Source organism: Elgaria multicarinata, chromosome 11 (genome assembly GCF_023053635.1).
Source record: "Elgaria multicarinata webbii isolate HBS135686 ecotype San Diego chromosome 11, rElgMul1.1.pri, whole genome shotgun sequence".
NCBI classification, from domain to species: domain Eukaryota; kingdom Metazoa; phylum Chordata; class Lepidosauria; order Squamata; family Anguidae; genus Elgaria; species Elgaria multicarinata.
The window spans coordinates 38,251,494-38,266,779 of record NC_086181.1 but is presented as its reverse complement, the minus strand read 5'-3'; the positions used below and the strand labels follow the sequence as shown (position 1 = coordinate 38,266,779).

Below are 15,286 nucleotides of genomic sequence, written 5' to 3'. Positions count from 1 at the left end.
TAAGATAAGATACTATGTATTCAACATTTCAACATTATGTAGTATGTTGTTGTTGTTGTTTTTATGTGAAAATGTAAATGTGTACGTTTAAGTATTGTAGAAAAATAAATAATAATAATAATAAAAAAATTAAAACAGTTTATAACAGTAGTGACAACAGTTGGGGCCCAGGACACACTCCATATGCAGTTTTCAAAATGTTTCTAAAGTGTCATTTCCTGCTTGGTGTAGATCTAGCCCAAGTCTCCCCACATTGTCTCAGAAGTTTCAGGCATCATGTATAAGAATTAGGAGTGTGCACGGACCCCCCACTCTGCTTCACTTTCAGATCCGCCATTTTTGGATCGGGCCGCTCCGCCCCGCCCCCACTCCGCCTGTGCCCACTCCGCTCCGCTCGGAGCTCCGGATCCGGATCGGAGCTCCATTCCCCTCCATAGGGGGGTTACCGGGCCCTGCCACCATCGCTGCCCATGCGGCGACGGTGGCAGAGCCCGGTAAGGGACCAAGGGAGAGGGGGACCTTACCTGCCTCCGTCCGCGGTCCGTCGGCATCTTCAATTGAGCCCGTGGTTCCCCCAGGAAGTCTGGGCCGTGGCCCAGACTTCCTGGGGGAACCGCGGGCTCAATTGAAGACGCTGACGGACCGTGGACAGAGGCAGGTAAGGGAGAGGAGGGCGGGGGGGGTTACCGGGCCCTGCCGCTGTCGCCGCATGGGCGACAGCGACAGCGGCAGGGCCCGATAAACCCCACTTACCTTTCCGGCGGAGCTCCGGATCGAGGCGAAGGATCCGCCTTCACCTTGATCCTCTCTGCCACGCTCCGCCGGCCCCCCAACCCTCTTCCCCTCCGCCTTAAGGGCAGGCGAAGCCCCCCGCTCCGCTCCTGCTTCTCCGGTCCGATTAGAAGCGGAGCACATCCCTAATAAGAATATGGCAGTGTAAGGCTTATTACTTGGGATTTACCAGCCCAATTTTCCACATTTTTGTTTTAAACTGAAGCTTGAACAATGTAGGCATGTAAAAAAAAAAAAGTTTGAAAAAGTGTAAAGCTTGACCTTAAATAGCAATTATTATTTTCCATGACAAACAGGTAGTGCAGCCCCTTGCCAGTGGGATAACAGACAACCCTGCTTGGCCAATCAGTGTGGCATGAAGGCTGGCCCCAGGCACAGCCATGTGGCTAGGCTGTTGCCACCAGTGGGGACGTAGAAGGGAATGGAGGTGTTCAATCAGGGTATGTGAGGGAGAGGGCAGGACAGGGCCACATGACATGCAAATTTTGGAGGGGGGGTTCACTATGAATGAGTCACATTTGCATTATTCATGATCCCCTCCATGCCAAGGGGACCGAGGGGCAAAAAAAGCAGGAAAGGGGCAGGACTGCTAGAGCCCACTGCAACATGGGCTTTACACCAGTTAGCACAGAAACACCAATAGATGGTGTTCCTCACCAGCTGGCTCTGATGTGTACCTCTTCTGTGGTGGAACTTAGGCCTCTTCAACTGGTTATTATGTTTCACCATATGCTCATGGCCTATTTGGGTGCTCTGTTGACTATGATCCCCCACCCCACCCCAAACTAATATCTCCTCCAAACATATGCCAAAGTTTTGTGCCAGTTTTGTGCCACAGATTTTATATCACGACGCAAAACTCTATACTGACACATCAAATGTAGGTTCATCTCTCTCTCTCTCTCTCTCTCTCTCTCTCTCTCTCTCTCTCTCTCACACACACACACACACACACACACACACACACACTGTGATATCATCTTAGAACCTATGCCAAAGGTTTGTGCCTCAAATCCTGAGTTGGGTGCCACTGCCACAACCTGTAGCGTGAAAATAAAATACTCTTTGTACATTATACTTTCACATTTATTCTCCATACCTATGCAAAAGGTTTGTGCTAGAGTATGATATTTTCATGCTTTTTGGGGGGTTGGGTTTGTATTTTGTGAAGTATGTCTCTTTGCTGGCCTTCACTGATATGCTGGTGGATCATAATACTCTACTCAAGAACATTTCCCATCATCAATCAGAATTTGTTTTCTTTTAGCCATTTCATGAAATGTAGCTTTCAGTCCTTGTTGAGGTGGAGAAAAGCATAAAGTGAAAGATGCTGGAGCTTTGTTCCCCAGATCTCATAGCTCTAGTTTACTGGTTCTCTTAAATGAAGGAGAAGAATGGAGCACATATTCTTGTTCATTCTTTGGTAAAAGCTTACATGCCCTATTTAAAGATAATGTGAGTATAAGATCCAAATTTGAGAAGATGAGATGTAGCTGGTAATGATATTTAATGAAACATTTTTAATAGACAACTGCAAGTTCTTTGTTTGAGCTTCTGGACAAGTAGTATCACTTCGGAAAAAACTTTGTCACCCTCCCAAGTAACTCCCACCACCCCACCCTCTCCCTGTTAATCCATAACTAATCAATTAAGAATGCAGAGGTTTTCCCAATTGCTTGAAATATGTAAGTGTTACTGATTCTCAGGAAGCTCAAGAAAAAGGGATAAATGCCATTGGGAAGAACTCCACAGATGTGTCTTTGCAAGCTTGACAGAATAATTTAAAGCTCAGGGTGTGATCATAAGATTACTCATTTTTTAATGGATGGGACTGAGAAATTCATACCTATTAAGACAAGAATGGAAATACTTTACCCATAACAATGAGCTCAACTGTTTTAGACTTAACTTAAAAATAACTAATGGGTACAATATCTCCGCCCCCAATTTCAGGCTTTGAGCTTGGAAATTTCTCATTAATTATTTACATTTCCCCCCTTTCAAATGCTAACCAAAATAATAATAATCTAGAGTTGGTCTACAACATCCTTCTCATTCTCCCACCTTGACAGCATAGCTTTCAAGAAAGAGACAGGGAAATCAAAAATATTGAGTGCAATGTTTGATGTTGGGTAGAATGGTGCTATTTTTGAGTTGTGCCCAAGGCTTGGAGATCAACTTCTAATGGTTTGATCTTGTCTGAATGGGAGGGTACATGTATATTTTAAATGCAGTATCTTGTGTAATTCCATACAACTGAGACAATGATCTGGAAAGCAGAATTTCCAGTTACTTATTACATGTAGTTGGATACAATGTGACTTTATTACAGGCAAATTATATGAGATATCTATTCTTTAATTACGTCTGTTAATTAGCTGTCCTCTGCTGTTCAATTCAGGCTTCAGCAAAATGACATAACATTTTGGGAAGAAGATGCAACCAAGTAACCCAGTGCTGGAAGCCAAGATAGAGAAGATCTCCACAGCCACCATATATTTCCCTTTGGTACTCAAGTAGGTTGGAACAAAAGATAGCCACACACTGCAGAAGACCAACATGCTGAAGGTGATAAATTTGGCTTCATTAAAACTGTCTGGTAATTTCCTGGCTAAAAAAGCTATCGTGAAGCTGACAATGGCCAGGAAACCCATAAAGGCCAGGACAGAGTAAAACATGAGAGTTGAGCCTTCATTGCATTCCAGTATGATTTCTTTTGTCATTGAGTGCATGTCACAATCTGGGAATGGGGGAGAAATTGCCAGCCACATACTACTAATCGTGGCTTGAATAAGGAAGCATGAAAGAACAATGTAGCTAGCCAACCGTTGCCCCATCCATTTCCTCATCTTGGAGTCAGGTTTGGTGGCCCTGAAAGCTAGAACCACAATGGTGGTTTTGGCCAATACGCAAGACACGGCCACTGAGAAGATCATGCCGAAAGCAGTTTGTCGAAGGAGGCATGGCAGCTTTTCTGGTTGTCCCATGAACAAGAAGACACAAAGGCAGGAGAGCAGGAGGGAGATGAGGAGAGTGTAGCTGAGGTTCCGGTTGTTGGCTTTGACTATGGGAGTCTCCTTGTGCTTCATGAAGATTCCAAGCACCAAAGCTGTGACAGAAGAAAAAGACAGAGCAAAAGTGGCTAAAATGATCCCCAAAGGTTCGCCATAAGACAAAAAGGTTATCCCTTTTGGAACACACCCATCCTTGTTATTGTTTGGATACTGATTCCCTGGGCATTCGAAACACTCAGCCATGTCTGGAAAAGAAAATATATTTCTGTATATGGAAGTCCTATATATTGTGACTGTTAGAAATAAAATAAAACCTTTAGAAAGCCTTGAATGATGACTGCTATGGCTCTGAATAAGAGCCTCGTGTGGCGCAGAGCGGTAAAGCAGCAGTTTCTGCAGCTGAAACTCTCCCCACGGCCTGAGTTCGATCCCAGCGGAAGCTGGTTTCAGGCAGCCGGCTCAGGTCGACTCAGCCTTCGATCGGAAAGGTAATCATGGCCAGGGAAGGCAACGGCAAACCACCCCACTATAAGGCCTGCCAAGAAAACGTCAGCGAAAGCTGGCGTCCCTCCAAGAGTCAGTAATGACTCAGTGCTGTATCTGGGATGGCTCTGAATACCATGTCTATACCCTTCTAAATTCTTTGTTTTTTCAAGAAGTCATATTCAGCTAGGATCGAGGAGCAATGCAGTTTTTGACCCAATGTAAAGGAAATGTCATTTATAATGAATAAGAAAAAGAAAAAAAATCTTCAATTCCTAAGTATGCTAATAGACAACCATCATCTCTATATATGCTGAAATCTTCGTCGCTGATACAACCCATCAAAATATTAGTTGGTTTTTGAAAGAGAACTTGTATCTCAGTGGAAATGTTAGAGCATATACTCTTCTCAGTTGACATGGAGGAATCTGTCAGTTTATATTTCTCCCAAATTCTATTATTTTCTTAAAATAATAATAATAATAATAATAATAATAATAATCTGAAGTCTGTCAAATTTATGAACAAATTTGTGATGAGAGTACCATGATGTACCTGACTGCCATGTTGTTGTTAAAGATGAAGAATGTGGAGGAGGAGGAGGAGGAAGAAGAAGATGAGGAGAAGGAAAAAGAAAGAATATGTGGCAACCCAATCTAGCACTGTAACCATGATTAAAAACATAAGGATTCCCAGTCCTTAAAAGCTAAGCACTCAAATCTGCATGGATCAAAATAATAATAATAATAATAATAATAATAATAATAATAATAATAATAATATACTTCTCATATTTCTCAGCCACCTGCAAAACCATTAAATAAGATTTAAACATCTAGTGTACACATGCTAGACCATTCTTAATATAAGTGATGAATACTGTACAATATTCTCCTACCCTTTTCATTGGAAATCTTTCCTTCTGGACATAGCTGGCAGTCATAACAGCAAAATGACTTCCCTTCCTTTGATCTCTTATTGTAACCTAAATGACAATTCTGATTACACAGAGAAATGGGTTGTGCCTGCCCATAAATGTGAGAGAGTGAGAGAGAGAGAGGGAGGGAGGGAGAGAGAGAGAATAGTTTGTGAGATGTCATCTCAATGCTCCAAATATAAAACTACAGATACACATTACATTGATGCTAGCATTGCATAATGGTTTGTCTTCAGGGGGGAAAAAACTCTTTATGTGACAACAGGCTGGAGGGCTGCTGCAGAGCCTGAGAGTGTTTGTTTGTCCCAACAATAAAGTGTATTGGAAAGGAGATAGGGAAAGTGCATTTCAGGATGACAGCATTTCAAAGGGAACACAGTGTCCCCTTTGCACTGTGTTGCCTTTGATGTGCTAATATTGTCCTGAGATGCACTTTCACTATCTCCTTTCCAATACACTTTATTTCTGAAGAATATTGTGGTTGAGGTTTAACTTTTAAAAATTCCTAAAAATCAGGGGATGATCCAATTTGCTTCAAAATTGGCATGACTAAGGATCTATTTAGATGCTATCAAGGTACCCAGTTACATGTCTGTATCCTGAAAAATGATGGAGATGAATACAGTTTTGTAAATTGGGGAATGGTTAAGGGTTAAATAGTTAAAAATTGCTAAAAGTCAGAGCATGATCCAATTTCCTTCAAAGTGGCCATGCTTAAGGTCCTATGTGGAAGCTATCCTGGTGCTCAGTTTCATGTGTGTGTCTTGAAAAATGCAGTTTTGTAAATGGGGTTGAAGCTTCAAAAATTCTCTGAAAAACAGTGGATGATTTGATTTAATTCAAAATTGACATGAATAAGAATCTATTTAGAAGCTAACCCAGTTACTTGTATGTATCTTGAAAAACAAAAAAGTTATAGGCGTTTTTCTTTTCCAATATAAATCAATGGAAAAAACCGCTCAACATGGCGTTTGGAGCTCCAGATCAAGGTGAAGCAATCTGAATCAAAGCGAAACACCTTGCTTTGATCCAGAGGTCCATAGACCTGATCCAGATCTGAATTTAGTGGGTCTGGACTGGGTTGCTCCGCTATGGATCCGGGAATCTGAAATGGAGTGGAGCACAGCCCTAGAAAAAATACCTATAAAGGAGCAGGCAAATAATCCCAAAGTGGAAGCCTCAGCAAAGGTGTGAGTTAAATGCCTCATTTACAAAAGCCCACTGTGAAATGGACTTTACCTGGTTGAATCTCTTGGGCCAAATAATCTCATCATCATGAATGGTGAACATCTTTTCTGGGGGAGCCTGTGGATTCGTCATTCCAACTTTAATTCTAAGAAAGGACTGGTTGGGGAATGTGACCCAATTGTCAATATCAAATCCAGTTACTAATTCCCCATTTTGGTTAAAGGAAACCTCATCCCCACCACTATTGTTGAATGAGACACTTCTCAGAAATGGATGGATCTAAATTGGTAGAGGAAAAAGGCAATTTCATCAGATAAAAATTAATTTTGAACATGCTACGATGCTATACTGAAGGTAATTCTTTGCCAATGACATTTTCAATGTAATTTATAATAGAGATCCAATGGGTTCTTATTAAGGGGCATAACCAGAGTATATTAAATATTACATGCTAGAAAGACCAGACGTATCATTCAATTCCAGTTAAAGTCCACTACGGCTGATGGTCTGGGGATGCTGGGCTTTTAACCTCATTGCATGAACCCATGCTAATGTTAATACCACTGTACTACTTTGTTAGGGATCAGAAGAAAGAGCTGGGCATGTTTAGCCTGGAGAAGAGAAGATTGAGGGGAAACATGATAGCACTCTTCAAATACTTGAAAGGTTGTCATACCGAGGAGGGCTGGGATCTCACCTCGATCCTCCCAGTGTACAGTACACAGAATAATGGGCTCAAGTTACAGGAAGCACTATTCTGGCTGGACATCAGGAAAAACTTCTGACTGTTAGAGCAGTATGACAGTGGAACCAGTTACCTAGGGGGGTTGTGGGCTCTCCCACATGATAGGCATTCAAGAGGCAGCTGGACAACAACCTGTCAGGTATGCTTTAAAGTGGATTCTTGCATTGAGCAGGGGGGTGGACTTGATGGCCTTATAGACCCCTTCCAACTCTACTATTCTATGATTCTATGAAGACCAATTCCATCCTCTCCGCTTTCATCATTATTCTTCAACTGTTGTCAAGATAAATACAACATTCTGAGGCTCCTGGAAACCACTGAGCAGGCTTGGTGTCTTGCTATTTTCTTTTTCAGATTTCTTTTAATTTTAGGACCTTCAACATTTACATAAATTTGGTGACTCCTAGCAGATGCAGTAAACCTCATCATGTGTGTGTGTTAGGCCTGGTTTCATTGACATGGTCGAAGTTGCAGAGCTGTCTAACATCTCTAGCTTTCATACAAAAAAAGAGAGAGTTTTCTATTCACTTAATGACCTATTGTTTCATCCATAGATATTATGAACTCTTCTGCATCAAACAGATGAGAATATTACCTGCCATGGCTGTTGATCTGAAAGTTTCCACCTTATTCCATCTATCATCATTCTATGTGTGAATTTGGATGAATGCATGACATGCAAAGCATGTGCCACAGCATGGATGGCATTGTAGATACTGTAACTATGGCCATTCATGCTCATTCCAAAAACAGACTCAGGAAGAGTCTCCAGCTTTTCCTCCCCAGTGCAGAATCCCCCAACTTCCTTGTCTAAGGAAGGATGGGGTAAAGAACAGTTGAATGCCTCTTCCCAGAAAATCTTGATAAAACCATCTTCTTTTACCAAGTTAGGGTTTCTCATCTGAAGAAATCCTTGGAAACCTAGAAGATCCTTTGAGTGAATTGCAAAGGATAGAGCACCATGGATGAAATGTATGTCCCAACTTCTTTGAAAGGAATATGATGTGAAATCCATCTGGGCTGTCATAATCCAGATTTTGGTCTTCATTTCCATTGATAAATCCTCTGTTTCTGCCATCTTGGGTAGAGTTCTCATTGTCATCATTGTCTGAATTTCACCATGCACAATGACAACATTTGTAGAGCTTTCCAAAACAATGATACTTGTTTTAAAACCTTCTTCCACCATTTCATCCAAGTCATTGGAAGATGTTAGTTTTGGGAATCTTTCTATAAAATCAAAGCAAATGCCTTTCTGGGAAAACTTAGGAAGAACGTTCTGTACAAATTCCTCTGACTGATCATCATCCAGAGAAACTACCCCTACCCATGTCCATTTGAAATGCAAAAGTAACTGGAGAATCCCATCGTATTGATGAGCTCCATCCGGGAACATCCAGTGGAAGAAAATAGTTTTGATTTTATTATTCCGCATAGGAGTAGAGCCATAGGTGAGCTAAAGATAATATCAAAGAGAGATTGAAATTGAGATTGAGATTGAGATTCAGACTGAGATTGAGATTGAGATTGAGAGAGAGAGAGAAGACCACTGATATCAATCAATATTGCATATTTTATTCAATTGCTATATTAAGCAGGAAGATTTGATATTTTCATAAATACTATTAATGTAATGGGCTTTTAGACATGCAGGTTTGCCTGGGATGTGAAACACATGTGACTTAACATCATCCTTGGCACATGTGACATTGCGGTTCCAGGATTTGTACAGTCAGCAGAAGCTTGTGGCAAACCTGGTGTGATCATGGTACTGGCTGATGGACATTCCATATCATACGGCACCATATTAATAACAGAACCAGAAGGCACGGAGATGAACTGCTGTGAATTTTATCATAACATGGTAACAATTAGGGGTGTGCACAGACCCCCCACTCCGCTTCACTTTAAGATCCGCCATTTTCGGATCGGCCCGCTCCGCCCCGCCCCCACTCCGCCTGTGCCCACTCCGCTCCGCTCAGAGCTCCGGATCTGGATCGGAACTCTGGTCCCCCCCCCATAGGCAGAGCCTGGTAAGGGACCAAGGGGGAGGGGGCCTTACCTGCCTCCGTCCGCGGTCTGTCGCCGTCTTCAATTGAGCCCGCAGTTCCTGCTGGAGCTGCCTGCTGGAACCACGGGCTCAATTGGAGACACTGATGGACCGTGGACGGAGGCAGGTAAGGGAGAGGAGGGCGGAGGGGGTTACCGGGCCCTGCCACCATCGCCGCCCATGCGGCGACGGCGGCAGAGCCCGGTAAGGGACCAAGGGGGAGGGGGGCCTTACCTGCCTCCGTCCGCGGTCCGTCACCGTCTTCAATTGAGCCCGTGGTTCCACCAGGAAGTCTGGGCCGTGCGGCCCAGACTTCCTGCTGGAACCACGGGCTCAATTGGAGACGCTGACAGACCGCGGACGGAGGCAGGTAAGGGAGAGGAGGGCAGGGGGCGTTACCGGGCCCTGCTGCCGTCGCCGCATGGGCGACAGCGACAGCGGCAGGGCCCGGTAAACCCCACTTACCTTTCCGGCGGAGCTCCAGATCGAGGCGAAGGATCCGCCTTCACCTCGATCCTGTTCGCCACGCTCCGCCGGCCCCCCAATCCTCTTCGCCTCCGCCTTAAGGGCAGGCGAAGCCCCCCGCTCCGCTACTGCTTCTCCGGTCCGATTAGAAGCGGAGCACATCCCTAGTAACAATGACTGCATTGGAAGTTACTGGAAGCCTACTGCACTTTTCCCTCATGCCTTCAAATTTAGATTAGCAATCCCTCACAAACTGTCCAAATATTTGCTGATCTATTTATTTTATTTTATTTATTACATTTTTATACCGCCCAATAGCTGAAGCTCTCTGGGCGGTTCACAAAAATCTGCTGGTCAAAGTGATTTTTGTGTGTGGGTGCATCTGTTTCCTATCAATATATGTAATTATCATTAAACTGAGTAGTACTCCACCACCAGCTGACTATCCTTCATCTTGGTGCACCTTTCCTAGTGGTATCACACCTCAGCTTTGTTAAGAACATAAGAAGGACCATGCTGGATCAGACCAAGAGTCCATCTAGTCCAGCACACTGTTCACACAGTGGTCAACCAGCTGTCTTTCAGGGACCAACAAAGTGGACATGCTGCAACAGCACCCTCCCACTCATGCTCTTGCCTTCTCCTACTCCTTCTGTACCATCACCACAACCGCCATTCAGTCATTTGCTGCCTACTCCTTCTCCCATGCTGTCCCTGTACTTAAATTTGCCTTTTCAGGTCATGTGTTCAGTTCTCTACTTCATTTTATCTCCTTGTGTTCTCTTTGTCACTTTTTGCTTCATCCTTAACCACAGAAACTGTGGTCCACGGCCAATTTCAAAAGAACCTTTTCTCCCATCTTCTGCACAACAGGAGAGCAGGGTTAGTCAGTGACTTCAGTTTAGACCTGGAAACAGTGGCTTTTCTTCCAAAGTTTTTATCAAGGATTTTGTTCATACTTCTGATATGAGGCTATGCAGGAGGCTGTCATTGCTTCTTGTTTTAGAGTCTCTGTAATTTCTGTCTTGTTATGGCCATTGCTTTAATAAACAGCCACCACAACATTTTGTATTTGTTCAGAAATAGAACAATAAATACTTAAGCCCATCCTTAAGGTGAGTTCCCTAGTTCCAGCAGCTCTGAAACGTCTTCTCTAGGATTGTAGCATTCTCTCCTTTTCTTCATCTCCCTATTTTTCTCTCTCTGCTTTTTTCTCCCCCTTCTTCATTTCTCCCTTAACTTAGATCCTGCATGGAAAGATCTTACCTGTGGCATCTTGTACATAGATAGGACAGTTGCCATGTGGATGCAGAACTCATAGTTAGGTCCCCCAATGACTGCTATTGGGATATTCTCAACATCACAGTTATAGTTTGGGATGAATCTGTCTCGTCTAGAGAGAAGTTCCAATGAGGCAAGATAGGTCCAGCTTGGACTGAAATCACCATTATAGATGTGGAAGCCCAGGCTGACATTGGGTAAGATTTGGGTGTTTTCATTGATCTCATTTATAGCAAATGCCAAGGCCATGACGTGCTGGTAGAGCTGTGTCATTAGCCTGCAAGGAAAGCCACATAATGCAACAATGTGTCTTCTTCAGATCAGTGCATTTTTCTTCACTTCATTCCTATTTACAGTATATTCAATCTGGTCACTCTATTCTAGAGTGACCAGATTTAAAAGAAGGCAGGGCACCTGCAGCTTTAACTGTTGTGATGAAGAGGAAATTTCACCAGGTTCTCCATATATACAAATGACACCTGCTGAAATTCCCTTTTCAATACAACTGTAAAAGATACAGGAGCCCTGTCCTCTTTTCATATTGTCACCCTATTCAATCATCACATAGCTGGCCAGTTTAAGACAATAGTCTCATATTGCCTTAAGCTCCACAAAGACAGGGAATTTGAATCAAAGGTGAAGGATGGGGAGGATGCAATGCCTTCAATGATGTGTTAATCAATGCCACAAATATGATGTTAATCAATGCTACAAATATGGTTTGTTTACAGCATAGCCTCTATGCACCCAAACTTTTCCATGGACTTTAACTCCCAAATCAAGGTGGGCTTAATGCAGTGCATTTCCTCAACCTCCAAAATTGCTACACTTATATTTCAGTTTTCAATTTCCTGCTATCACTCCCCATTGACAGATGTCTGATCAGATGATAGGAAGTTTCAATTGACTTGAGTGGCTTCAAAGCACCTAATTAAAACAAACTAAGTTAATCTCAGTGAAATTTACCTTTTCAAGAGCTACTCACAAATCTAAATTATTCAGTCATTCCCATTTCTCTGTCTTCTCTCCTAACCCCTAGACCTTGTCATAAAGCCTACATTTTTTTACAATATAAGAACTCCTATGTCAGTCTAATTATGATGATAGCTTGTTTTAAAACTAATGTTGTGCGAAAAAAATCTTCCACTTTCTTTTCAATCATTCCAATTAAATTTGATAGAAAGGAATTGCTTTTAAAAAGTAGGGATGGACAAGCTCACCTGGGTTCACACAAGGCCCTTGATTGCTCAGTGGGTGGTCCACGAGTGTCCACAGTTACCTACTTCTCCCTGCAAGCTGGCTGGGAGCCAGCATTTTCCATAAAAACTGGGCTCCTGAAAGTTCACAGATCTGGTCTTGTGCACCATATTTGCCGTAATTGGCCATTCACACAAGATTAGAGGCAATTATGTGATATGGTGAAAATACCAAACTACTTACATATGGTCATCAGAAAGTTCCAGAGAGGGGTGGTTTTCAAAGGTTATGGTTTTTGAAAGTGTAAAGACCAAGGACATAATGCCAGCAATGATGAGGTCCCCTGATTGATAATATTTGTGAAAAATAGGAACAGGGTTTTTGATGGAACATTGACCAATGAGATGTTGGTCCAACACCGTGGGCAGCAGCACTAATAGCACAAAAATGACCATTTTGCAAAAAAAGAACTTCATTTTAGGCAACAAGTGATCTCTTCCTATATTGTTATACAAGTGTCCCTGATTGGCAAAGCCCCATTGCAATGGCCAAATGCTCAGCTGATTCAAAATCATAACTCTGAGGTGTATATAAACTGCAACCAGACTGACTGAGCTCTGTTTGACTATAGACTAAACTCTGAATGGCACTAGGGATGTTAATAAAAAGCTCCACTCTTGGTTCATAACTTTTCATACAGCCACTGGAAGTCCCTGGAGGTGGGAGAAAGAGTGGATGTAATTGTGATTAATTTGATAACAACGTGGCAGTTAATCACATAGTTGGAATTGCAGCTTTTCAATGACATTGCAAAAGAAAACATGATGATGACATCTCAGAAAAAGTATACTATGGTCCCCCCTGCAGAAAACTGAGCTAAAGAAAGAGCCAGACTACACATTACACTTATCATGTGGTTTATAGCTGAAGGTTTAGCTCTTTCTTTACTCTGGTGTACACATGTGTGGCTCCAATTCAGGTCGGGACCACAGTGCACCAGACGTCTGGATTAAAATCCTCCATTTCTCAACACACACATAGAGAAGTCAAAGAAACTTGCAACAGATTGTAATGGTATCTGATTTCTATGAAACGTTTGTGTTTGATACATGGCCATAGGGAGGCTATTGCAGGTGGAGAAGAGATGTGCTTGCCCACCATTGGGTGGGTGTTTGGCGCCAGTAGCTGGGGAGGGGAGGCTGCACCTATATATGGTGACTGCGCTCAGCCCTCAAGGCTCTTCAAATCACAGCTGCAGAGTGCATGAAGAGACATGTGCCGGTGCCTGGGCTTGGCTTCCTCTGGCATCCCTGACTTTCCCCAGAAGCTTCTTCGATCACAGTTGCTGGGCACAGAGGATGCACAACTGTTTCCTCATGAGGAGACTTGTGGGAACCACCACAGCAGGAGGAGCCTGTGGTGCTGGGCTCTTTTTCTTACCGGCTTCCTCCAGAAGCTTGTTTCATCATGGCTGCAGAGCATGGAGGACTCGTCAATCCCCATCCCCAATCTTGCATGTCAGTGGCGTAGTTCAGCCTAGAGATACCACCTCTGGCAACTCATCTGATTTGATTTCCCTACAAAATCAACCTACATTCAAGGCTTGGATGTTTGAGCTTCTCTGAATGAGTGATTAATAGCATGCTTGTGATTGGACCACTCATAGAAATTTGTGGGTTCATTTCATGACATCCTCAGAATCCAAAGGCCCCCCTGTGCTATCCCCTGGAACATATAGGGTTTTTGGTTGGGTTTAAAAAAGCCCAGGGATAATGTAGGAATATCCGGGGAAATACACCATGTCCTAGCATGTAATCTCAGTATTGAACTATAATTTTGCCACCAGCTGGTGCTGTCTCAGTAAAGACAATTGAACATATAGGGCAAGAAGCATTCATTTAAAAAGCATGTTGCCACCCATGTAATGCCACTGATCACAACCAAGAAGGATAGGAAACATTAGGACTGTGCAAGCTCGGGCCTCGGATTCTGAAATCCGAATCACGGAGGCCATTTCATGGCAGATCCACCATTTTATGATGGATCCACCATTTTCTTGCACAGCCCTAGCCCCCCCCCAATACAGCCTACAACTCCCAGCATCCAGTACCTGGGACGCCTGTACTTACCAGGGCCCAGGAGCAGAGGGAATACAGGAAGTAGGTGCCACCATCACCAGGTCCTGTGTGCGATTGCCAGCTTCCCAGGGTGATCACCAGCTTTCCAGGGTGATCGGCTGCTGCTGTCTCAATCCAGATGTCTCCATTGACTCTGGAGGGGTCAACGTGACATCTGCAGGTGCCCTACAGCTCCCTGCTTCAAACTGTGGAAGTCATGTGGACCCCTCCAGGGTCAATGGAGACTTCTAGATTGAGGCAGCAGCAACTGATTGCCCTGGAAAGCTGCTGATCATCCTGGGAAGCCGGCGACCACACAGAGGAGCTGACGATGGTGGTGATTTGTCATTTTCTTTGGACTGAACTGTGGAACAGAGAAACCTATTCAAACAAAGAGAGAAGTTGTTTGTGCATTGCAATTGGCTCAATTACGTTCAGTTTAAAGTGAAAACTCATTCTGTAATTGTTAATAATAATACGTAAAATACCCACCCTCAAGGCTCTGAGCTTTATCGTTTTGAGGCATTATGAACCAGGCACAGACTATATAAGGCTTGGGCTCAGTTTTCAATAGCTTGCTGTTTTCAAAATTGGAGGATTTTTGTTTTGCTTGGGTATGGTTGGCAAAGGGAAGAGAACAAATTAAACACACAGGTATAGCTGGGAAAATAAACTGACCACAACTTTATTGACTCACTTTAATAGGTTTGGTGGCAGCATAGGGCATGGATCCTATCACTGGCCAGCCCATCTGCTGACTGATTCCCTTTCATGGCCTGCATGCCATGAGCACTGGTGGTGGATGGCATGGTGCTGAACATTAACGTAAACCCCTTTCCACCACCCCTAGATACAGCCAACTTGCCTCCCCCATGCTAGACTGGTCTTGATGCTACATTCCCGAGATCCCTTACAGGAATCCTCACCATGAGGGAGCAGGGAGACCAATCCTGCTACCCTTCACCCCGTGATCAAGCCCAATGCCTATCACACCTATGTAAGGTGTGCTAAATGTTA

General features: G+C 43.5%; 1 protein-coding gene across 1 annotated transcript; it reads right to left on the bottom strand.

The window, feature by feature from the left end:
• Nucleotides 1-3,149: 3,149 nt before the first annotated feature.
• LOC134405776 (vomeronasal type-2 receptor 26-like) lies at nucleotides 3,150-12,607 on the bottom strand. The gene is made up of 6 exons (XM_063137031.1): nucleotides 12,396-12,607; nucleotides 10,941-11,232; nucleotides 7,755-8,615; nucleotides 6,466-6,693; nucleotides 5,188-5,314; nucleotides 3,150-4,051 (listed from the first exon to the last, which is right to left on the bottom strand). The coding sequence occupies exons 1-6, from the start codon at nucleotides 12,605-12,607 to the stop codon at nucleotides 3,150-3,152; spliced, it is 2,622 nt and encodes an 873-aa protein (XP_062993101.1).
• Between the last annotated feature and the right edge of the window lie 2,679 nt (nucleotides 12,608-15,286).

Excerpts from the sequence above, each read along its gene's own strand:
- LOC134405776 (XM_063137031.1), bottom strand. The coding sequence starts at position 12,607 with ATGGTCATTTTTGTGCTATTAGTGCTGCTGCCCACGGTGTTGGACCAA. Across the intron at positions 6,694-7,754 it reads CAGATCAACAGCCATGGCAG|ATCCATCCATTTCTGAGAAG; the intron begins GTAATATTCTCA and ends CTACCAATTTAG. Across the intron at positions 4,052-5,187 it reads AAAGATTTCCAATGAAAAGG|ACATGGCTGAGTGTTTCGAA; the intron begins GTAGGAGAATAT and ends TTTCTTTTCCAG.